The sequence below is a fragment of the Oncorhynchus gorbuscha genome, linkage group LG26 (assembly GCF_021184085.1).
Source record: "Oncorhynchus gorbuscha isolate QuinsamMale2020 ecotype Even-year linkage group LG26, OgorEven_v1.0, whole genome shotgun sequence".
Taxonomy (NCBI): Eukaryota; Metazoa; Chordata; class Actinopteri; order Salmoniformes; family Salmonidae; genus Oncorhynchus; species Oncorhynchus gorbuscha.
Genome location: NC_060198.1, coordinates 31,758,928 through 31,782,603, shown reverse-complemented (window position 1 = coordinate 31,782,603; position 23,676 = coordinate 31,758,928). Strand labels below are relative to the sequence as shown.

Genomic DNA, 23,676 nt, shown 5'->3' with positions numbered 1-23,676 from the left:
TGACACTGTTTGTGATTTATTTTGAAATTCAAGGCACACTTAACCAGCATGGCTACCACAGCATTCTGCAGCAATACACCATCCCATATGGTTTGGGCTTAGTGGGACTAGTGGGACTATCATTTGTTTTTCAACAGGACAATGACCCAACACACCTCCAGGCTGTGTAAGGGCTATTTTACCAAGGATGAGAGTGATGGAGTGCTGCATCAGATGACCTGGCCTCCACCAAATTGAGATGGATTGGGATGAGTTGGACTGCAGAGTGAAGGAAAAGCATGTATGGGAAGTCCTTCAAGACTGTTAGAAAAGCATTCCAGGTGAAGCTGGTTGAGTGAATGCGGTAGTGGTTAGAGTGGCGAGCCAGTAACCGAAAGGTTGTTGGATCGAATCCCTGATCTGTCGTTCTGCCCCTGAACAAGGCAGTTAACCCACTGTTCCCCGGTAGACCGTTATTGTAAATAATAATTTGTTCTTAACTTACTTTCCTAGTTAAATAAAGGTTACATAAAAAATGCCAAGCCTGTGCAAAGCTGTCAAGGGTGGCTACTTTGAAGAATCTCAAATATCAAATATATAACACTTTTTTGGTTACTACATGATTCAATATGTGTTATTTCATCATTGTGATGTACAAATATAGACAAACCCTTGAATGAGTAGGTGTGTCCAAACTTTTGCCTGATACTGTATATGCAAATTGCACCTACCTGAGGCAGGTACAAGTTAACCTGGGCATCATGATAGACTACCTTCATTTTCCTACAGTAGTGTATTGGAAAACAAGGACTGTTTTGATATAATTACTGTAATAACACAATACTGATCAATATATTGGTTATTCCGTTGATAAGAATTTGTTGCTGCATGTGATATTTTACCAAATCTCTCTCTCATGACCAGAGCGTCAAAGATACGTTTCTCAATCTCACTTAGGCCAAAGGCATAAGAGTTAAAGTAGGCTTGGCTACATTTTGTAATGGTTCCTATTTTACTGCCCCATTAAACAGAATAAAGTGAAGAGCATGGATGTGTGCTTAACAATACATTATATTATCCATACAAAATGTCTTCTACAATAATATATACAGTGGGGCAAAAAAAGTATTTAGTCAAATCAAATCAAATCAAATTGTATTTGTCACACACATGGTTAGCAGATGTTAATGCGAGTGTAGTGAAATGCTTGTGCTTCTAGTTCCGACAATGCAGTGATAACCAACAAGCAATCTAACTAACAATTCCAAAACTACTGTCTTATACACAGTGTAAGGGGATAAAGAATATGTACATAAGGATATATGAATGAGTGATGGTACAGGGCAGCATACAGTAGATGGTATCGAGTACAGTATATACATATGAGATGAGTGTGAAGACAAAGTAAACAAAGTGGCATAGTTAAAGTGGCTAGTGATACATGTATTACATAAGGATGCAGTCGATGATATAGAGTACAGTATATACGTATGCATATGAGATGAATAATGTAGGGTAAGTAACATTATATAAGGTAGCATTGTGCCACCAATTGTGCAAGTTCTCCCACTTAAAAAGATGAGAGAGACCTTTTAATTTTCATCATAGATAGACTTAAACTATGACAGATGAAATGAGAAAAAAATATCTAGAAAATCACATTGTAGGATTTTTTTGCAAGTTATGGTGGAAAATAAGTATTTGGTCACCTACAAACAAGCAAGATTTCTGGCTCTCACAGACCTGTAACTTCTTCTTTAAGAGGCTCCTCTGTCCTCCACTCGTTACCTGTATTAATGGCACCTGTTTGAACTTGTTATCAGTATATAAAAGACACCTGTCCACAACCTCAAACTGTCACACTCCAAACTCCACTATGGCCAAGACCAAAGAGCTGTCAAAGGACACCAGAAACAAAATTGTAGACCTGCACCAGGCTGGGATGACTGAATCTCCAATAGGTAAGCAGCTTGGTTTGAAGAAATCAACTGTGGGAGCAATTATTAGGAAATGGAAGACATACAAGACCACTGATAATCTCCCTCGATCTGGGGCTCAACGCAAGATCTCACACCGTGAGGTCAAAATGATCACATGAACGGTGAGCAAAAATCCCAGAACCACATGGGAGGACCTAGTGAATGACCTGCAGAGAGCTGGGACCAAAGTAACAAAGCCTACCATCAGTAGCACACTACGCCACCAGGGACTCAAATCATGCAGTGCCAGATGTGTCCCCCTGCTTAATTATGCCAGTACAGTCCAGGCCCGTCTGAAGAATGCTAAAGAGCATTTGGATGATCCAGAAGAAGATTGGGAGAATGTCATATGGTCAGATGAAACCAAAATATAACTTTTTGGTAAAAACTCAACTCGTCGTGTTTGGAGGACAAAGAATGCTGAGTTGCATCCAAAGAACACCATACCTACTGTGAAGCATGGGGGTGGAAACATCATGCTTTGGGGCTGTTTTTCTGCAAAGGGACCAGGACGACTGATCCGTGTAAAGGAAAGAATGAATGGGGCCATGTATCGTGAGATTTTGAGTGAGAACCTCCCATCAGAAAGGGCATTGAAGATGAAACGTGTCTGGGTCTTTCAGCAATGATCCCAAGGAGTGGCTTAGTAATAAGCATTTCAAGGTCCTGGAGTGGCCTAGCCAGTCTCCAGATCTCAACCCCATAGAAAATCTTTGGAGGGAGTTGAAAGTCCGTGTTGCCCAGCAACAGCCCCAAAACATCACTGCTCTAGAGGAGATCTGCATGGAGGAATGGGCCAAAATACCAGCAACAGTGTGTGAAAACCTTGTGAAGACTTACAGAAAATGTTTTTTTAAGTGGGAGAACTTGCACAATTGGTGGCTGACTAAATACTTTTTTGCCCCACTGTATATATGTGTGTGTGTGTGTATTTCACTATAGAACATGTCTTTAGTAGTACTCTCTGCCTAGCGCAGAGACGAACACGGTCAGGAACTTCTGCCAGGCTGCTTGGACGTCTGGCATGAAGGCGAGCCCCATCTGGCAGGCCAGAACAATGGTGAGGCAGTTGCCCAGCAGTTGGGAAAAGGAAACAATTGAAACGTTAGTCATTTATTTGCAACAGCAGCATTCTCTTGGATGTAAATCAATGAGGAAAAACGCATTGTTAATTTGTTTTAGGCACCTCCATTAGTACTCATATTTACAGCTTAAATTGTGACACAGGCTTTGACCCTACTGACTATGCGTCCAGCTCTGAATTTTTGTGGTCTGCTGCTTTTCAATGGGAGTTCACCCATTTTCATTCAATCGCCATATCTCCAGGAGCCAGGGGTCTTCAAAATGTTCTTGCCCAGGGACCATGTGCCAGGTTAACCGGCGGCCCAAGAACCCCCACAGTAAGTTAGCGGGGGAAAATCCACATCTTGTCTTATGATCAGGTGAATGATACACTATACTGTATATGCAAAAGTACACTATGTGGACACTCCTTCAAATTAGTGGGTTTGGCTATTTCAGCCACACTCGTTGCTGACAGGTGTTTGAAATCAAGCACACAGCCATGCAATCTCCATATTCAAACATTGGCAGTAGAATGGCCTTACTGAAGAGCTCAGTGACTTTCAAAGTGGCACAGTCATAGGATGCCACCTTTTCAACAGGTCAGTTTCCCAAATTTCTGCTCTGCTAAGCTCATAGAACGGGACCACCGAGTGCTGAAGAGCAGAACGTGTAAAAAATTGTCTGTCCTTGGTTTGCAACACTCAATCTGGAATTCCAAACTGCCTCTGGAAGCAATGTCAGCACAATAACTATTCGTCAGGAGTTTCATGAAATGGGTTTCCATGGCCGAGCAGCCGCATACAAGTCTAAGATCACCATGCACAATGCCAAGCTTCGGCTGGAATGGTGTAAAGCTTGCAGACTCTGGAGCAGCGGAAACACATTCTCTGGAATGATGAATCACGCTTCACCCTCTGGCAGTCCGTCAGACTAATTTGGGTTTGGCAGATGCCAGGAGAACACTACCTTTCCCAATGCATAAACGGTAAAGTTTGGTGAAGGAGGAATAATGGTCTGGGGCTGTTTTTCATGGTTTGGGCTAGGCCCCTTAGTTCCAGTGAAGGGAAATCCTAGCACTACAACATACAATGTCCTTCTGGACAATTATGTGCTTCCAACATTGGGGAAACAGTTTGTGGAAGGCCCTTTCCTGTTTCAGTATGATATTGTCCCCATGCACAAAGTGAGGTCCACACAGAAATGATTTATCGAGATTGGTGTGGAAGAACTTGACTGGCCTGCACAGAGCCTTGACCTCAACCCCATAGTACACCTATGGGATTAATTGAAATGACAACTGCGAGCCAGGCCTTATAGCCCAAATCAGTGCCCGACCTCACTAATGCTCTTGTGTCTGAATGGAAGCAAGTCCCCACAGCAATGTTCCTTCCCAGAAGAGTGGAGGCTGTTGTAGCAGCAAAGGGGGAACCAACTCCATATTAATGCCCATGATTTGGGAATGAGGTGGAAGAAGAAGTGTAAACTCCAAACACATTTTCACTAAAAGCAGCTGTTTAGCTCAATAAACAAAGGTTGGCTAAAATGAATGTCCAAGTCAAGAAAGATTAACAGCAGCCAGCAGCACTTGCAGCACTAGCCTATTAGCGGGTCCTTTTTCAAAGCATAGGTCAGATAGACCAGTGAGTGCTGTTTGGCTTCATATTCGGAGTTGAGAAATAAAGTTGACATCGTTATTAAAAAGAAGATATGCTCATCTTTCCTACTGTCCGTATGTCATTCAAAATTAGTTTATTATGTTTTTTGGGCAGCGGTATTCATAACATTCAAAATAAAGTAAGAAGAAGAAATCTACGAAAAGAAATAAGAAAATAACGGCTGAATAACCCTGCCATGCGCCCATGACTTATTTTATCTATACTTGGCTGTGTGCCATGAGTTGTAAACAACTAAGATGACGCGCTATGATAAGATATAACCAACGGGTCTCTTTTGGAGGTGGTTTCTGTGCAGCAGCGTTGTGCTTGGGCAGATCAGACAATACATAAAAAGAGCCCTGAAACGGTGAACTCTATTGAGTTGGTTGGCAGCAAGTCAAGAAGTTGAGGCAACAATGAGTCTCTCCGCTAAGGACAAGGCAATTGTCAAGGCCTTTTTTGGCAAGGTTGCCGGCAGGGCAGAGGATGTTGGCAACGAGGCACTTTCCAGGTAGTTACAATTATTGAATTATTTACTACAAGTAATTGATCACTACAATTATTTAAGACCTTTGAATAACTTGTGAATGGTTGAAAACTCCTTACCATACACGTGTGAAAAATGGTACTCGCGCGTAAATGGAACTCTCTTTTTCCAATTCATATCAAGTTAAAAGAGTGGGGTCGTATAGTACAACGAGAAACATGCCACGCATAAACGACGTATATTTTAAACCTCCCAGGACGCTGGTGGTGTACCCCCAGACCAAGACATATTTCTCCCACTGGAAGGACCTGAGCCCCGGTTCTGCCCCGGTCAGGAAGCACGGTGGGACCGTCATGGGAGGCGTTCTGGGTGCCATTGAGAAGATTGACGACCTTAGTGCTGGTCTTCTTACCCTCAGCGAGTTGCACGCCTTCATGTTGAGAGTGGATCCTGCCAACTTCAAGGTTAGTAAATAGTTTTAAAAAATGTACTTGTTTTCTTTCTCACTGGTAGCTTTTGTTCCATTAGCACCCGTTGAAGATTGAAATCCATACATTAAGCTATTACAGTATTCAATCTTCAGAAACATATTCGTGAAATATGCTTCTAATAATGTTTCTGCTCTCCCTTCACATCCCCAGATCTTCAACCACAACATGCTGGTGACGCTGGCCATGATGTTCCCTGACGATTTCACCCCTGAGGTGCACGTGGCCACTGACAAGTTTCTGGCCCAGTTGGCCCTGGCTCTGTCTGAGAAGTACCGTTAGGCAATGAGCCAAATTTCCACTTGACAATCTTTGTAGTGTGCTAATTTAAATGAAAAGATGCAATAAATGAATCCTACCGATCGAATCTGAAACGTTGTTGTCCTTGGTGATTAAACGTAGGCTATATGTTTTTTTATGTATAGCTACTTATTTATTTAATTGATAGACCTAGATTATTGTATTGTGAAATAATTACACAAATATATCCACTATCCACAAAGTTGAAACTTCCACTACTCCACTGTGGGTCCACAATGCCATTAATAGTAATGGCAATTATTATAGTGATAGGTAACCACCACCTTCATTATCATTATTATGATCATTATTATCATTATTAGGCTACCATTATTACATCACAATCATTATGACTGTACGTTTGTTTATGTGTAACTCTGTGTTGTTGTTTTTGTCGGACTGCTTTGCTTTTCTTTATCTTGGCCAGGTCCTTGTAAATGGCCTACCTGGTTAAATAAAGGTGAATTAAATTATATGACCTTACATCCTTTTATGATATAAGTCATTACTGTTTGTCTTCTGGGTGCCTACATTACCAGTATTTAGACCAGATTATTATTTCATTAAATAATCAATAAGCCAGAAGCACTGGTCTAATAATAAGCCAGAAGCACTGGTCTAATAATCAATAAGCCAGAAGCACTGGTCTAATAATCAATAAGCCAGAAGCACTGGTCTAATAATCAATAAGCCAGAAGCACTGGTCTAATAATCAATAAGCCAGAAGCACTGGTCTAATAATCAATAAGCCAGAAGCACTGGTCTAAGCCAGAAGCACTGGTCTAATAATCAATAAGCCAGAAGCACTGGTCTAATAATCAATAAGCCAGAAGCACTGGTCTAATAATCAATAAGCCAGAAGCACTGGTCTAATAATCAATAAGCCAGAAGCACTGGTCTAATAATCAATAAGCCAGAAGCACTGGTCTAATAATCAATAAGCCAGAAGCACTGGTCTAATAATCAATAAGCCAGAAGCACTGGTCTTGGATTAGATTTCTCACCCAAACTTTACATGAGAATGGCCCAGCTCGCATAGAGATAACTACAATAGGTCATTTTTAGAAATATATAGGTTAGTTTGCACCATTTAATATTATACAACAATCATTATTTAAATAATTGCTCAAACTTGCACTTGCTTGAAAAAACATAGGCACACACATCTTGATATCGTACTTGTCATATTATTCAATAAAAGACAATAATAAATACATGTATTGTGAATGAAAACATGCTTTATCATCATAAAATGTCGATTAATGGAAGGAAAATAAATTATTACAAAAATAAATGAATAATAATAAATGTTTTATTAGGGCTGAAAGAAATGAAATAAAAGGCAGGCAACATATTTTCTTTATCTGCTTTTGGCAGAACCTTTTCTTAATTTGACTTATTGAAAACAAAAGTATGAATTACTTGTCTATACATCGGCAGTCACAGCACATTAAACTGTTCACATTTCCACCAACGCCACTTAAATCATTTCAAATATGAATTGGTAATAAATAATGATGGTTATTAATGAATGAGCATAAAAAGCATAAGAGAACTATCGTTCCTGTCTTGGTGATTTGTTCCTTTCGGTCGTTGTAATTTACAGTATGCTATGAATGGGCTGACGTGGTACTGCAAGGAATTTCTACAAAACATTGTTAACCCAGCCCACTCAAAACAGCTTAAACCAATAGTTGGCTTTTGGTGTGGAGACAAAACGCGTATATAAGCTGTCTCTTCAGTAGCATGAACAGTACATATCATCTTGAGTGATACCTACGCAAACGTCAATATGGTTCAGTGGACAGACTTCGAGCGCCAGACAATCCAGAGCATCTTCGGGAAGATGGACTACGATGACGTGGGTCCCGCGGCTCTTTCCAGGTCTTTGCTCTTTTTCATACCTCCTTGAAAATAGGCCTACATTTACATTGAACCTCGTGCATATTATATGATTAATGTAGTCACTCATAATTCCATTATTCACTTACAGGTGTCTGATCGTGTACCCCTGGACCCAGAGGTATTTTGGTAACTTCGGAAACCTCTCCAACGCCGCTGCCATCCAGGGAAACCCCAAGGTCGCCGCTCACGGAAAGACGGTCCTGCAAGGAATGGTCTTGGCTGTCAAGAACATGGATAACATCAAGGCCACCTTCACAGAGCTGAGCGTGCTGCACTCCGAGAAACTGCGCGTGGATCCAGACAACTTCCGGGTAAAGTGAAATGTTCTACTTCACACAAGGCACTTTTAGTGTGGTAAGAATGCGTTTTCTTACATGTCCATTTGCTCCTTTCTTTTGCAGCTGCTGGCTGACTGCCTTACTATTGTCGTTGCTGCGAGAATGGGTGCTGCCTTCACCGCTGACGTCCAGGGTGCTTTCCAGAAGTTCCTAGCCGTCGTGGTGAGCTCCCTGTGCAGACAGTACTACTAGAGCGTTCGTTGCCTGCGTCAACATAAACAGAGCCGCATCCGGCGCCCTTCATTGCATGTCTCAAAACAGATGTATCGATTCTGAAGGAAAAATAAAGTGCTAAATCGAAAACATATTTGTCATCGCTTTCATTATGTGTTCGTATGTCAACATGTATGGCCTACATTAACATATATTTTAAACAAATGAAAGGTCCACGTCAATAGGACTAGATCTTTTTTTGTGGTTTACACAAGTCTATAAATTGTGCAGCTTATTTCGACTGGTACGCCTCCAAAGCACCCAATTTTCTGTCCAACCTAAAGCACAAATATTGTCCTAAAACAACATTTCACACATATGAACTGTGACAACACACATGAGGGCTAAATTCCATAAATAGCGTTAGAACCCAATAAATATGTAGGCTACAGTAGCCTAGAGGTAGGTAAATGAATGTTTCTTCCCTGTCCTCTCTCTGGCTAATGATGAAGACCTGTAGGTTACATGTGTGAACTGGGGAGGCCGGTTGAAGGCATGAGAAGTTAAGAGCTTCAGATCGTATATAAAATCAAATCTAAATTAACTGTGTCTGCATTGGTGTTCATAAATCTCCATCCGACCTGCTATTGCGCATTAGAACCCAGAACGGTATGTGATCACTTGGTCACCGCAACGCCGAGGACACCCAAACCAGAGTGGCCACCACAAAGCCCAGGAGCCTGACCCTCCCTGCAAGTTGCCGTAGCCCTGCTTAAGATATTTAGCCTGTATTGGCTATCGGTTTAGACGCAGGGCATAGGGTGGCGCACAATTTGCCCAGCGTCGTCCGCGTTTGGGGAGGGTTTGGCCGGGGTAGGCCGTCATTGTAAAATAATAATTTGTTATTAACTGACTTGCCTAGTTAAAAAAAGGTTAAATGTTCTAGCTTGGTAGGCTATCTCGTATTGGGGAAATTGAAATGTATATTGGGCCAAGTTGGAAGTAATAATGCATTTAGATTATAGTTTATTGAGATGCATAAATACACTACACCAAAAGCATGATTGTATGGCTGTTTTAAAACGAATGTCCTGCAATTCTACATAGTAATTATTTATGATCACTATTTGATCAATTGATTTATTGATTAAATCTTTGCAAATAAATTATATGAATTGATTATTTACCCCTATGTTATATTTTATTCTGTAATGGGGTATATTGTAACCATGTGTTCAAGCTAATCAAATCCAAAGTTTATTTTGCTCTTTCATTTTGGAACCATGAAGGGCACTCCAATCGTGTACAATAACACTCATCAAGACCTGTCGCCTATGACTAATAGTCTTACTCATCACTTATTATTATTATTACTAATAGAAGATCATCACTTCTCACAATGGTGCTCGTTTAGTAAAGTTAGATCAAAGCTAAATCAATGTCTCGTAAGATCACATAACGATTACTTTTTATTTTAGTTTACATAACAGAACCGAATATAATAGCATAGCATAATAGGCCGATAGGCTAATGTTACTGTTCCACCAAAAACACCTCATCATCTGTATAATGAGATTTGAGGATGGTTTGTAAAAAAAATAATATTTTTTTTTGAAGTATCGTGCGCCAAAACTCAACAGGATAGATGCTTAGATTGAAACAAAATACAAAAAAGGCTAATAGTCTGTCAACACCATCTGCTCTGAACAGTCTTTCGACAAGATCGAAATGCATAGACTATTCCCATGAAACTGATAGAGATCTATCAAGTTATTTGAATGCAGATGCAGTTTCGCCGGTAAAACATGAATAACTCTCATTCACGATTGACAGTGATGATGGCCTATTTTGACATTAGGTATGCCTAACTTGGTGTTTGAGGGTATTACAAATATAAAATGTTCTTGAGACAACATGTGTGGGCAAAAGCAAACGTTGCAATTGGAAGACACATGTTATAACAGGGCTCTCCAAACCTGTTCCTTTGTGTCATGTTTAATTGATGCATAATGCCAAGCCTGGCTGTTATCGCCACACAATTAATTACATTGCAAAATCCGCTTTCCCTTTAAATAAAAACGATCAAGATAAAACAGTTGTTGATGACGGTATTTTTATTCCATGATTCATATCATACAACACGTGCACTTTTATGATCAACACAGAAAACCGAGAGGATTTATCTTCTCGCTTTTTAACGATACTTCTCGGAAAGGGCCAGGGCCAACTTGGCGAGGAACTTGTCCACAGACACGTGCACCTCAGGGGTAAAGTCAGCAGGGAACATCATGGCTAGCACCACCAGAATGTTGTGGTTGATGATCTGCAGATGTAGCGGGAATAGAGTTATTATTATCAAGCCTTCAGGCAGAGTCCATATGCGAAAGATAGTGTGGACACGGTCGCCACTCTGATATTTTGAGAAAGGGTGAATCGTTTTATTGATTCAGTAAGTTATTTAGTCACCTTGAAGTTGGCGGGATCCACACGCAGGGTGAAGGCGTGCAGCTCGCTGAGGGTCAGAAGACCACCGGTCAGGTCGTCGATCTTGGTCACGGCATCCAGGACGCCTCCCATGACAGTCAGACCGTGCTTCTTGACGGGAGCAGAGCCGGGGCTCAGGTCCGTCCAGTGGGAGAAGTAGGTCTTGGTCTGGGGGTACACCACCAGGGTCCTGAAAATAATAACATGTGATCATGTATTATGATTTAACGTGCGTAAATGCACCGCATAACTCTGTTACAAAACAATCAGTTCAATATATAATGATGTCATTACCTAGAGAGGGCCTCATTTCCGATATCCTCTGCTTTGCCAGACACCTTTCCAAAAAAGGCTCTCACGATCTGTTTGTCCTTGGCTGTGAGACTCATTCTAGCGGTTTCTATGACGTAAGATACTACTGGTGCCATAAGAGTGGACACTGGGAGTATTTATATGGTCTGTAAAGATCTCTTTGGCTTAGCTCCACCTTCAACTGGAAGTCATTGGATGTAGAGTTTGGTGATAACCATTAGTATATTGATAACCAACAATATGTGTAAGTGTTATGACGATAGTGCTGAAAAACGGAAGAATCATGCTTCAAATTGTTATGAATCTAAAGGCTACATTATGCATGATGCAACAATGTCTTTTATACTTCTTATAATATAATGAATACTGTCAGCTCGACCTTTTATGCACATGGAATTGTCCTTGGAATTTGTCTGATTAATACTTTTGGGCTATTTAGGCGTTCATTTGTTTTATTGACTCATTCATTGATTCATTCGTTGATGTAATAATTAATTAATTAATTAATTAATTAATTTTTGATAATTAATTAATGAATTCAGTAAATATTCCTTCTACAATGACCAAAGTCATGACAGACTGCATTTCTCATGAATCTCACCCTGTTTTGTCAAGGGTGGTACCAAACAAATGATGAGGGACATCTCGTTGGCAACGGTTGAGTGCCAAGATTGTTGTCTTATCTCTGCAACAGTGACACCGCACGCCTTCCGGTGAGGTGTGTTGAAGGTTGATTGATATACATTTTCTCAGTAGGTCCAATAGTTATGGATAGGCCAGGTCTATTGTTCAAGTCACATTGCTGCTGAACCTCTATAATCCTTACCACGTCGTGCGATGTCACTCAGGTTTCCCTAACAATAGGTAAATGCATATGTGTGTCCTTGGCATGAGGGTATATCCGGCATAGGCTTTGTTCACCAATATCTATCCTGATGTCGCAGTAGCAGCTTATAGAGAGGGCATGTCAACGTTTGTCAGGTGCGTGGACAAGATTGGAGTAATATGTTTTGTCAAGAAGAATATTGATTGTTTGGGTAAGCTAATACACCCTGCATGATACATGTATAAGTGAGGTATATCTCACTTGCTTTTCAAAAGGTGGCGCTGGTGAAACTACTGTGAAGGCTCCTCTAACCGTATACTCTAACCGTCTACTCTAACCGTATACTCTAACCGTCTACTCTAACCGTCTACTCTAACCTCGGCACCTCCACTTCTCTCGACCAGAGAGATAGAGGAAAGGTGAGCCAATGATTATTATGTTCATATTATTGTTGTACCCTTTTGGTTTCCTATCCCATAGCATAACGCGATTCGCCTATTTCGTCACCAATTGAAACGAGTAAAATAGCCTATATCTGCATTTTTATTGAAAACATTATAGGCCTACTTACAGGGTTTGCATGGATCCGGCACCATGCCTTATGATTAAACTACACACTTCCTAACTTGTTGCAACGATGTGTTATAATAAGGTTGAAGTCCTCTTGAGTCGTCTTGTTTAAATAGTGCCGTTGCGTAATTCAGGTGTTTTTCCGAACATTAATAAGCACGTTGCTCTTCAAACCCATTTGGAATGCAAACATTCAGCTACAGTACCAGTAAAAAGTTTGGACACACCAACTCATTCCAGGGTTTTTCTTTATTGTTTACGTTGTTATAAGGGCACAAGGCGAGACCCAGATGCAGACACAAGAGGCATATGGTTAGAGTCTTTGTAGTTTATTTATATCCAAAAGGAGTAGGCAAGAGAATGGTCGTGGACAGGCAAAATGTCAAAACCAGATTCTGAGTCCAAGAGGTACAAAGTTGCAGACAGGCTCGGTGTCAGGACAAGCAGAGGGTCAGGCAGGTGGGTACGGAGTCCAGAAAAAACAGGCAACAATGTAATAACCAAAAAAGTGTTAAACAAATCAACAGACATCTCAACTGTTCAGAAGACATTGCGTGAATCAGAGCTTCATGGTTGAATTGCTGCAAAGAAACCACTACTAAAGGAGACCAATAGGAAGAAGAGATGATTGGGCCAAGAAACACGAGCAATAGACATTAGACTGTGGAAACCTGTCCTTTGGCCATGTCTTTGTGAGACGCAGAGTAGGTGAACGCATGATCTCTACATCTGTGGTTCCCACCGTGAAGCATGGAGGAGGAGGTGTGATGGTGTGGGGATGCTTGGCTGATGACACTGTCAGTGATTTATTTAGAATTCAAGGCACGCCTAACCAGCATGGCTACTACAACATTCTGTAGCGATACTCCATCCCATCTGTTTTTTGTTTAGTGGGACTACCATTTGTTTTTCAACCAATATCTCAAATATCAAATATATTTTGATTTGGTTAACACTTTTTTGGTTACTACATGATTCAATATGTGTTATTTCATAGTTGTGATGTCCTAACTATTATTCTACAATGTAGAAAATAGTGAAAATATAGAAAAACCCTTGAATGAGTTGGTGTGTCCAAACCTTTGCCTGATACTGTATATGCAAATTGCACCTACCTGAGGCAGGTAACAGTTAACCTGGGCAACATGATAGACTACCTTAATTTTCCTACAGTAGTGTATTAGAAAACAACGACTGTTTTGACAAATAACATTTGATTTGATTGGATTTGATTTATATTGATTATTCCGTTGATAAGAATTTGTTGCTGCATTTTATATTTTACCAAATCTTTCTCTCGTGACTCCAGCGTCAAAGATAGGTGTATGGGCTATTTGACCAAGAAGGAGAGTGATGGAGTGTTGCATCAGATGACTTGGCATCCACAATCCCCCGACCTCAACCCAATTGAGATGGTTTGGGATGAGTTGGATCGCAGAGTGAAGGAAAAACAGCCAACAAGTGCTCAGCAAATGTGGGAACTCCTTCAAGACTGTTGGAAAAGCATTCCAGGTGAAGCTGGTTGAGAGAATGCCAAGAGTGTTGAAACCTGTCATCAAGGCAAACAGTGGCTCTTTGAATAATCTAAAATCTCAAATATATTTTGATTTGTTTAACACTTTTTTGTTACTACATGATTCCATGTGTGTTAATTCATAGTTTTGATGTAGAAAATAATTTCTAAAAAGTAAAACCCTTGAATGAGTAGGTGTGTCCAAACTTTTGACTGATACTGTATATGCAAATTCCGTGGTTGACAACTGTTTTATTGTCCATGATAGCCACTGCGCTGTTTAAGTCTCCTAAGGTTCCAAAGTACCTCTGAGTCCTTGGATATACAATAAGACACATGGAAAATACAAATGACATTATAACATACATAATATAAACTAATCAATTATAATTCAATGAATCCGTAGAATTGCGCACACATATAAGACAGTATAAGTATATAAGAAAGTAAAATTATAAAGGATCAATATATTTTATTTCCTTGCGATATTATAAGCCGACCATCTCAAAGCAAGGGGTCCGAACACTTTGACCTTGATTTTGCCCCAGGTCTCTATGATGAGCTTCCGCTCTTCAACAGTCCAGTCAACCATGTTGAAGGTGTTGTGTGTGTCCTCTGATCTGTGAGAAGATCCGTCAGTGTCTGGCACTGGGGCTTTTTCATTTATATTGAATCCCTCCGACCCAGTGAGCGAATTAAACTTGGAGGACTCGTGCCAAAAACGACATCAAAGGTCCGCAAAACGTTAATGGTAATCTATCATTCCTTGCCAGCCAGCTGGTCTTATCGACCAACACCATATAATCATAGTTCTGCCGACATTTCCAAACGGCAACTGAGGTCGACTTATGGAAAAGTTTCACACCGGCAATATGTGGCTGTTTTATTAGTACATTATAAAAGCACCATCAAGACGTAAACTGTAGTTAACAGTGGTTTTATATTATTCAGTGCGAGCTTCGTGAATTACTATAACAAGGATTGGAAATTACCACCAGTCACTGCAAAATGTGGTAGACAACAAGAATGTGGTAGAAAGAAAAGGGACCGAGCTAAAGGGCTGTTTATCAGTGAAGTATAAGCTCACGTTTTATCTTGCCGTTCTGAATGAGTTACACCCTCTGCGTAAAAGCTCAAATTGGTTGTCTTGTTCTGATAAGCCATTAGAAACACCCTTTTCTTGGCAACAACCATCTACTTACCTTGAATGTATTGGGCAATATGGTATTAACTGATAAGTAAATCATTTTTTTGATATGAATTAATTGCGGGGTCAGGATTATAAATCAATTTATTCACTTTAGTCAATCTAAATCAGTCTCGCTCATATTAAATAATACAACATTATTCTTCTAATTATAACCCAGTGTTCACGATAATTACGCATCAAATAAATAAGACATATACCAAACGAAACCTCTGTCATACGTTGGCCCCATAAGCCTGTCCCCCAGTATGGCCAAATAAATAACTACACCATCAGTAAAAAAATAAAATTAAAAAAAAGACAAAAAAAATAAGAAATTATTTATTTGACTAATTATACTTAATACGCCGCAAAGTATATTTTAAGTTGAATTAGGTTCTCTCCATTCATGTAATTTTACGCAAAAACCATTCTCTAGATAGTAACTGAAGAAATACGTTTGTTGAGTTTTCTTGATGTAAGTCATTCAAGATCTGCAACGTCATGAGCCTCCTATCCTCATCTCCACAACCTATGTATTACTGCATCTCCACAACCTATGTATTACTGCATCTCCACAACCTATGTATTACTGCATCTCCACAACCTATGTATTACTGCATCTCCACAACCTATGTATTACTGCATCTCCACAACCTATGTATTACTGCATCTCCACAACCTATGTATTACTTTATTTACGACCTAACGACGAGGTCAGAAAAGTCGCTTTCATCATTTTGAAAACACATGAATGGATACTGTACAGTATATTTCCAGATATCGTTTTTAGATACTCCCTTTTATATTGGTTCACTTAGGCTACTACTTTTGAGCAAAAAAAAACTGATGAACTCATATTCGACAAGTATTATGTTATCCAAGTAAATGGGTAAAATGATATCATTTTGTTTTATTTCACCCAATCTGCCAATACCTTAATAAGATATTTGACTAAGCAGGGTCTTGTTTTATAGAGCCTTCTTAGCGTTAAGATAATCGTTTGAACCTTCTTACTGTGTATATTTAATAGCCGAGATCAGTATTCTTGTGGAATAATTCTTATGATAAGGTGGGAGAAAGCTGATCCAAGACCTGTTTTTCTTTGGAATATATCAGTATCAACTCACTTAGCGAACATTCTCTCCGTGTGCTTGTTTGGGAAACAACAAACTCTTAAAGAGTTGGCTCGTAAATAACGAAGTTCCATCGCACCTGGGAAAGTTACATCTCAATGTGTTATGTGTCTTGAACATGTTAAACCTTACGTTTAAAAACGAGTCATTTGTGTTTCAAATTATTTTCTATGAAAATTGGCAGTACTGCAATTTCAACAACAAAATGGATACGTTCAAGTTGGCAAGCATCTTGGAGGTGGGTCTGGGGTCTGCCATGCGGCTTGTTTAATATAAAAACGTTCGTTTGTAACAGCTCATCGCTGAACTTTTACTTCAGCATCCTCTCTAAAGACAACAATGAGTCTCACCGCTAAGGACAAGGCAGTGGTCGGGGCCTTCTCTGCTACGGTGTCCGGCAAGGCTGAGGACGTCGGATGCGATGCTCTTTCTAGGTAATAATTAGCTAGTGTACTTTGCTTTTTAGTCGTGTACTTTGCTTTTTAGTCGTGTTGTAGCGTCTGGACTTGATATGATGAAATACGTAGCTTTTTTTAAAAGGCTGAAATAACTATTTCTCAAAATCTTGACGAAATGCTAAAAAGTATTCATAAAGAAAACGGAGGAAATGTAAAACATTGCCCCATGTCCATGAGCAGTCCTCTAAGAAGTTTGCAGTAAACGTTTCGTAGGTAGTCTAAAAATATTAAAGTGGTAACGAGGAACTCAACGTACAAATACCGGCAGTAGCCGATAGAATAATCAAATAGCCCTCTTCGAACTTGCTATTGAAAAACAAGATGGAACAAACCATTTGACATACAAATAAATCAGTCAAATGTTAATTTGTCACATACACATGTTTTGCAGATGTTATTTCGGGTGTAGCGAAATGCTTGTAAACAACATCGAAAAAGGATTTGATAGACTACCAACATATTATTTGTAAACATTATGAATAGATTATAAGCAGATAGTATCTATAATACTAAAATGTAAAACATAGCCTAATGATTTTGATTGGCTGATCATGCTACATTTGTAACGTAATATTACTTATTTTTTATTAACCAATGTGATTCAGTTTCAATAAAATGTCAACAGTAAAATGCCGAATTTTACACTATTTCAAATGAAATACACAGTATATCTTGTTTAATTTCTTAGCAATATTGGTTGATTAATTAATTGATTCGTCTGTCTATTATTAATGAGAAGTTAGCAGTAAAAGATTAAAAAGATTTTTAAAAACTAAATCAGAGAAGGGGAACAAAGTTTAAATTGTAGCCTATAGATTAATCAAACGGCTCGCTTAGAACTTGCTACTGATAAACAATATTGAACAAACTATTTGACATAGGACCACATAAACAAAAGCTATTTGACATAGGACCACATAAACAAAAGCTATTTGACATAGGACCACATAAACAAAAGCTATTTGACATAGGACCACATAAACAAAAGCTATTTGACATAGGACCACATAAACAAAAGCTATTTGACATAGGACCACATAAACAAAAGCTATTTGACATAGGACCACATAAACAAAAGCTATTTGACATAGGACCACATAAACAAAAGCTATTTGACATACAAAAATAATATATATTAGATAATTAGGTTAATTAGGCTAATCAAGGACTATATATATATATATATATATATATATATATTATGAATGGATTTATATTGTTTCTTAATTACATTTCCTATACACATAACATTTAATAATATAATATAATATATATTAGTATATATAATATATAATATATATTAGATCATTAGGTTAATTAGGCTAATTAAGGACTATATATATATATATATATATATATATATATATATATATATATATATATATATATATATATATATATATATATATTAATTATTAATGGATTTATTTATTTCTTAATTACATTTCCTATACACTTAACATTTAATAATATAATATAATATATTAGTATATATAATATATATTAGATCATTAGGTTAATTAGGCTAATTAAGGACTATATATATATATATATATATATATATATATATATATTATTAATGGATTTATATTATTTCTTAATTACATTTCCTATACACTTAACATTTCCTATACACATAAAAACGTATATAACGTGTAAAACATAACCTAGTGGTTTTGCTGATCATGCTATAATTGTAACATATTGTTAATGCATTTTTATAAACAAACGGGGTTAATTTTCATAAAATTTGAAAACTTACATGTTGCATTTATTTATACATGATGTAACATGAAATACACAGACAGTATATCTTGTTGAATTTCTTAAGATTATTGGTTGATTAATTCATTGATTTAATCATATTTTATGAATGACTTAAATAGATTCCTGTCTGAACACGTTTTTGTAAGATTATGATGGTCCCACAGCTGGCCATGACAGGAGGTGCCTCTGATAAATGTGATTTGTATTGTATAGGGTTCTATTGACCAATTGATGTTTTATTATTCATACATGAAAATGTATGTCATTTTCATCTGGTTAAACTCTCGACCATTCAACAATTCCTTGCCACACTAAGACATCAACCAAACAGTGAATAACAGATCTGTTCTGAAAAGTTATGTTGAATCTTTATAAATGACGATTGCGTGTAATTAAACAGGAATTTATCATTGCAGCTCTGCGCTTATTTGACTCAATGTATCAATGCTGCATCTCTGGACACACGTTTGTCTTCATTATATGGTTCGCTTCGCTCATGCACAGTAATGTAACATGTCAGTTTATTAATTGCCAAACATTGTTTGTCGTTATTTGCTAAATATTTGTATATATTGCACATGATCCATATGTGGTTAACAAGGTTTTTGCGATATTCACTCCCACAGCCAATCATATTACCATATTAGGCCTATTCATCTGCTATATGGATGTTCAGGCATGAAAAAAAAGGCACAGATAAAAATATTAATTCGCTGATTTTATTTGCTTTAGTAGAAGGAACAACATGTGCCTCTAAACAAATGATCAGCGCGTGTTGGTCCTCTGATGGTCGTCCGTCTCTGAGTGGAGGGGTTCTAGTGGTACTGTTTGCTCTAGTGGTACTGTTTGCTCTAGTGGTACTGTTTGCCCAGGGAGCTCACCACCACCGCCATGAACTTCTGGAAAGCACCCTGGACGTCAGCGGTGAAGGCAGCACCCATTCTCGCAGCAACGACAATAGTAAGGCAGTCAGCCAGCAGCTGCAAAAGAAAGGAGCAAATGGACATGTAAGAAAACGCATTCTAGCACACTATTTTAATAGATAGGCAAGTACCTTGTGTGAAGTAGAACATTTCACTTTACCCGGAAGTTGTCGGGATCCACGCGCAGTTTCTCGGAGTGCAGCACGCTCAGCTCTGCGTAGGTGGCCTTGATGTCATCCATGTTCTTGACAGCCCGGTCCAGTCCGTGCAGGACGGTCTTTCCGTGAGCGGCGACCATTGGGTTTCCCTGGATGGCAGCGGCGTTGTACAGGTTTCCGAAGTTACCAAAATACCTCTGGGTCCAGGGGTACACGACCAGACACCTGTAGAAATCATAAACAGTCAAGAATTGCAGAAACGTGATATCTGCATACACACATATCTTATGGAAATCAATGTGTCATTTGGAGAGGTCAATTACGCGTTAATTAATTACATGCATGTCTCAAATACGAATTCGTCTTGAAAATCATAATAACAAGCGCATACTAATATAATAACAATATAATAACTTGACTATTTCCAATAATTTGTAGACCACAGTTTTAAACGCACTACCTGGAAAGAGCCGCGGGGCCTACGTCATCGTAGTCCATCTTCTCGAAGACGCTCTGGATGGTGGCGCGCTCAAAGTCTGTCCACTGAACCATGTTGCTGGCTGTTGAAGTTTCTTTCACAGAGGCTAACGAATCATATACACTTGGTCTTAGTTTGAGCAGCGTTTTTAAAAGGATCGGGACGCTCCTCCCTAGAGACAGCTATGGGTGGGGTCAGGATAGTGGGCTGTATAAGCCAAGAATCACATTTTACTGAGATAATAATATGAAGGTTTACTGTTGGCCATATATGTTTAAAAGCAATTTGACAATAATACACGGTCCTAAAATCCATTATGAAATCATTCATTTAAGTATTAGGTTACATAACAATTGTTACATTAACATGATTAGAAATATTAACAAAATAAGCCCAAAATAGTGGGGAAATATACAATTCTCAACACACGCAAATTCATGTGTAATATGCCTATTGCACATTAATTACACTTGGTGGGGATTTAATGACGTTGTCTGAGAAACATTTTTCAACTCTCTCTGTGTATGTCTATAGTCAGATAATAGTAAGATATAACTACGATATTAATATATTACTAAGATATATTAAATAGCCTACTAAGATATTACATAATTTTTATCCTTATACATTTCTAAACAAATTAATTGATATTTCACCTCTATGTTCATTCTGCGCTAGTAAGGTCGAACCCATTTAATATTTATTTTTATAGTTGCACTATTCCAATCTATTTTGTGGTAATGCACCTCTACTGTCAACTTTTCCATATTTCTGAATACAGGCTTCTATTTCTTACTTATGATACAGGCAATTTAGCTATTGACAATACAACTAGACTTATCTCCGTAATGGGTAAATACCATAAAACCAGAGTGAGAAATAAATAAAGAAACGAATATTGAAATATTATGTATTGAAATAAAATATCGAAATGACTGACCCCCTTGTGAAAACTAGAAGCATTAAAAAAACTCTACACATCTCTAATACTAAATAACTTCGTAGACTTCAATGACTGTGATAATCATTTATTCTTTCATGTTTTTTATCCATCTCTACCCTGTGTGTTTTATGTTTGATATTGTGTGCTGCTCAGAAGGTGCTAACCATGTCTTTGTAAGTCTTGTATGGAGGATTGTACCAACTTGTGTTTTTGTCCAGTAAAATAATCAAATAAATGAAATCACCTGTGAGGGATTGTGCCTATTGAACATTAACAAAAGGCATGTTGTATCTTGTTTATCTTGGAGGTGGGTCTGCATTGGGTGGGGCTCGCGGCTAATATAAAAAGCCTTCGTTTGTAAGTGCTCATCACTGAACCTCTTCTACTCCAGCATCGTCTTTAACTACAACCATGAGTCTCACCGCTAAGGACAAGAAAATGGTCAAGGCCTTCTGGGCCAAGGTGGCCGGCAAGGCTGAGGACATCGGCTGTGATGCTCTGTCTAGGTAATGGCTGTCGTGCTGCTAATCTTGTAGCTGTTTTTGATGTAAAAATGTATACTGTTTTTGGTGTTAGCGTTCCATCTTTCTCGACATGTATTTTTCTTCCGGTGCAGGATGCTGGTTGTGTACCCCCAGACCAAGACCTACTTCTCCCACTGGAAGGACCTGAGCCCCGGCTCTGCCCCAGTCAGGAAGCACGGTGGGACCATCATGGGAGGCATCAGTTTAGCCGTGGCCAGCATCGACGACATCAACGCAGGTCTCCTCTCCCTCAGCGAGCTGCATGCCTTCCAGCTGCGTGTCGATCCTGCCAACTTCAAGGTCAGGACAGCCACAGCATTATTTATAATCATTTGTATACCGTTGACACCAAATCAAAATGTATAGTTAAAATGCATTTAAAATATATCGGGTACTCTTTACAGTAAAATGGACAACATATATTATTAAATAAAATATCCGGTTAAAACATGTAGCGTAATAATTTCCATTCCTTTCGTCCTGTAGATCCTGTCCCACAACATCTTGGTGGTGCTGGCTGTCTTGTTCCCCAATGATTTCAACCCCGAGGCTCATGTGGCCATGGACAAGTTCCTGGCCGCGGTGGGCCGGGCTCTGTCTGAGAAGTACCGATAAGATGTGGACAGAAGGCATCAGACCAGACGGATTGCAGCATTGATCAGCACTGTGCTCAGCTCTGTATTGTTCTAAAATATAATTAAATGTTCAAACGCGCAAAATTACGTTTTTTGGTCTTTACTTTGGTTTTTAATGAGTTGTGTTGTAGAGCACATGACCTGATATGATTAAATATGTTGCTTTTTGCAAGTCTGAAAGACATCGGAACGCAAAAAGGTATTCATAATGAAAATGGAGACGTTATGCAAAACATTTCCACTAAAAGCGGTCCTCAGAGAACTCAGCAGTAAAAGTTTAAAAAGTGAAAAAACTAAATCAGAGAAGGGGAACAAAGTTTAAATTGTATCCTATAGATTAATCAAACGGCTCGCTTAGAACTTGCTATTGATAAACAAGATTGAACAAACTATTTGACATAAGACCACATAAACAATTGAAAAAACGATTTGATATAACAAATAATATATATCACATAATTGGCTAATTAAGGACTATATCGTCGGCGGCAGCGTAGCCTAGTGGTTAGAGCGTTGGACTAGTAACCGGAAGGTTGCTAGTTCAAATCCCCGAGCTGACAAGGTACAAATCTGTCGTTCTGCCCCTGTACAGGCAGTTAACCCACTGTTCCTAGTCCATCATTGAAAATAAGAACGTTTTCTTAACTGACTTGCCTGGTTAAATAAAGGTAAGATAAATAAATAAAATAAAAAATATATATTATGAATGTATTGATAGTATTTATTAATACAATTTCCTAAACTCAAAATTGGCAAGGACAGGAGATTCCTCTGATAAATGTATTTTGTATTTTATAGAGTACCTTTTTTTTGTCTAATCTAATTTATTGTTATTAATTTTAAAAATGATCTCATGTTGATCTGGTTAAAGCTAGAATCCTTGAAACAATAAGAAAGCATTGTCTGTTTTGGTAAAAAGATGAGGGATGGGCCTGGAGAAATGTGACCACTCTCAAAATCCTAGACAGAGCTATGGATGCAAGGACTGACTATCCATTATATCAAAAATCATAGTTTTAATCATGTTTTGAGGCTATACGGTGTCTGTTTACATTTAATTTGTTTGCAAACAGAGTAAAAGAGTAAAACAAACTTAGGCCTATATGTTGGGTTCTGATGAGATACGACAGCTGAACTGAGCTCATGAGGCATTTACAAGTTAAATTCTTTAAGAATCAATGGGTATATATTATTAATTCCCAAAATCGATGTAGCAACTAGGAGTCTAGGTTTAAACTCTCGATCACTCAACAATTTCTTGCAACACTAATACATGAACGTGACATTGAATACCAGATCTGTTATGAAAAGTTATCTTGAACGTTTATGACTTAGATGATTGTGTGTTTAAACAGGGATTAATCATTGCAGTCCTGAAATCATTTTTGTAATTATATTTATTTATTAGGTTGTA

General features: G+C 38.5%; 5 protein-coding genes across 6 annotated transcripts; 3 read left to right on the top strand and 2 right to left on the bottom strand.

The window, feature by feature from the left end:
- Window positions 1-3,846: 3,846 nt before the first annotated feature.
- LOC124015268 (hemoglobin embryonic subunit alpha-like) lies at window positions 3,847-6,346 on the top strand. 2 transcript variants are annotated; one of them, XM_046330382.1, is made up of 3 exons: window positions 3,847-5,189; window positions 5,422-5,629; window positions 5,807-6,346. In XM_046330382.1, exons 1-3 carry the CDS (start codon window positions 5,095-5,097, stop codon window positions 5,933-5,935), a joined length of 432 nt encoding a protein of 143 aa, XP_046186338.1. In that variant the 5' UTR covers window positions 3,847-5,094; the 3' UTR covers window positions 5,936-6,346. The 2 variants fall into 2 exon arrangements, with proteins under 2 accessions (XP_046186338.1, XP_046186337.1); XM_046330381.1 differs by having other exon boundaries at window positions 5,077-5,629.
- A 1,316-nt stretch (window positions 6,347-7,662) lies between these two features.
- On the top strand, window positions 7,663-8,492 carry LOC124015265 (hemoglobin subunit beta-like). The gene is made up of 3 exons (XM_046330379.1): window positions 7,663-7,837; window positions 7,947-8,169; window positions 8,260-8,492. The coding sequence occupies exons 1-3, from the start codon at window positions 7,746-7,748 to the stop codon at window positions 8,386-8,388; spliced, it is 444 nt and encodes a 147-aa protein (XP_046186335.1). The 5' UTR covers window positions 7,663-7,745; the 3' UTR covers window positions 8,389-8,492.
- A 2,020-nt stretch (window positions 8,493-10,512) lies between these two features.
- Window positions 10,513-11,310, bottom strand: LOC124015264 (hemoglobin subunit alpha-1-like). Its single transcript, XM_046330378.1, has 3 exons — window positions 11,128-11,310; window positions 10,816-11,023; window positions 10,513-10,672 (listed from the first exon to the last, which is right to left on the bottom strand). The coding sequence occupies exons 1-3, from the start codon at window positions 11,259-11,261 to the stop codon at window positions 10,544-10,546; spliced, it is 471 nt and encodes a 156-aa protein (XP_046186334.1). The 5' UTR covers window positions 11,262-11,310; the 3' UTR covers window positions 10,513-10,543.
- Window positions 11,311-19,307: 7,997 nt separating this feature from the next.
- LOC124015267 (hemoglobin subunit beta-like) lies at window positions 19,308-20,262 on the bottom strand. Its single transcript, XM_046330380.1, has 3 exons — window positions 20,143-20,262; window positions 19,685-19,907; window positions 19,308-19,581 (listed from the first exon to the last, which is right to left on the bottom strand). Exons 1-3 carry the CDS (start codon window positions 20,232-20,234, stop codon window positions 19,453-19,455), a joined length of 444 nt encoding a protein of 147 aa, XP_046186336.1. The 5' UTR covers window positions 20,235-20,262; the 3' UTR covers window positions 19,308-19,452.
- A 1,181-nt stretch (window positions 20,263-21,443) lies between these two features.
- LOC124015269 (hemoglobin subunit alpha-1-like) lies at window positions 21,444-22,342 on the top strand. Its single transcript, XM_046330383.1, has 3 exons — window positions 21,444-21,609; window positions 21,720-21,927; window positions 22,114-22,342. Exons 1-3 carry the CDS (start codon window positions 21,515-21,517, stop codon window positions 22,240-22,242), a joined length of 432 nt encoding a protein of 143 aa, XP_046186339.1. The 5' UTR covers window positions 21,444-21,514; the 3' UTR covers window positions 22,243-22,342.
- The last annotated feature ends 1,334 nt before the right edge of the window (window positions 22,343-23,676 follow it).

Bases quoted from the DNA above. Each gene is read 5' to 3' on its own strand.
- LOC124015268 (XM_046330381.1), top strand. From the start codon at position 5,318: ATGGAACTCTCTTTTTCCAATTCATATCAAGTTAAAAGAGTGGGGTCG. The intron at 5,630-5,806 runs GTTAGTAAATAG...TCACATCCCCAG, and splicing joins TGGATCCTGCCAACTTCAAG to ATCTTCAACCACAACATGCT.
- LOC124015265 (XM_046330379.1), top strand. From the start codon at position 7,746: ATGGTTCAGTGGACAGACTTCGAGCGCCAGACAATCCAGAGCATCTTC. The intron at 7,838-7,946 runs GTCTTTGCTCTT...ATTCACTTACAG, and splicing joins GGTCCCGCGGCTCTTTCCAG to GTGTCTGATCGTGTACCCCT. The intron at 8,170-8,259 runs GTAAAGTGAAAT...TTTCTTTTGCAG, and splicing joins TGGATCCAGACAACTTCCGG to CTGCTGGCTGACTGCCTTAC.
- LOC124015264 (XM_046330378.1), bottom strand. From the start codon at position 11,261: ATGGCACCAGTAGTATCTTACGTCATAGAAACCGCTAGAATGAGTCTC. The intron at 11,024-11,127 runs GTAATGACATCA...TATTATTTTCAG, and splicing joins GGAAATGAGGCCCTCTCTAG to GACCCTGGTGGTGTACCCCC. The intron at 10,673-10,815 runs GTGACTAAATAA...CTACATCTGCAG, and splicing joins TGGATCCCGCCAACTTCAAG to ATCATCAACCACAACATTCT.
- LOC124015267 (XM_046330380.1), bottom strand. From the start codon at position 20,234: ATGGTTCAGTGGACAGACTTTGAGCGCGCCACCATCCAGAGCGTCTTC. The intron at 19,908-20,142 runs GTAGTGCGTTTA...TGATTTCTACAG, and splicing joins GGCCCCGCGGCTCTTTCCAG to GTGTCTGGTCGTGTACCCCT. The intron at 19,582-19,684 runs GTAAAGTGAAAT...TTTCTTTTGCAG, and splicing joins TGGATCCCGACAACTTCCGG to CTGCTGGCTGACTGCCTTAC.
- LOC124015269 (XM_046330383.1), top strand. From the start codon at position 21,515: ATGAGTCTCACCGCTAAGGACAAGAAAATGGTCAAGGCCTTCTGGGCC. The intron at 21,610-21,719 runs GTAATGGCTGTC...CTTCCGGTGCAG, and splicing joins GGCTGTGATGCTCTGTCTAG to GATGCTGGTTGTGTACCCCC. The intron at 21,928-22,113 runs GTCAGGACAGCC...TTCGTCCTGTAG, and splicing joins TCGATCCTGCCAACTTCAAG to ATCCTGTCCCACAACATCTT.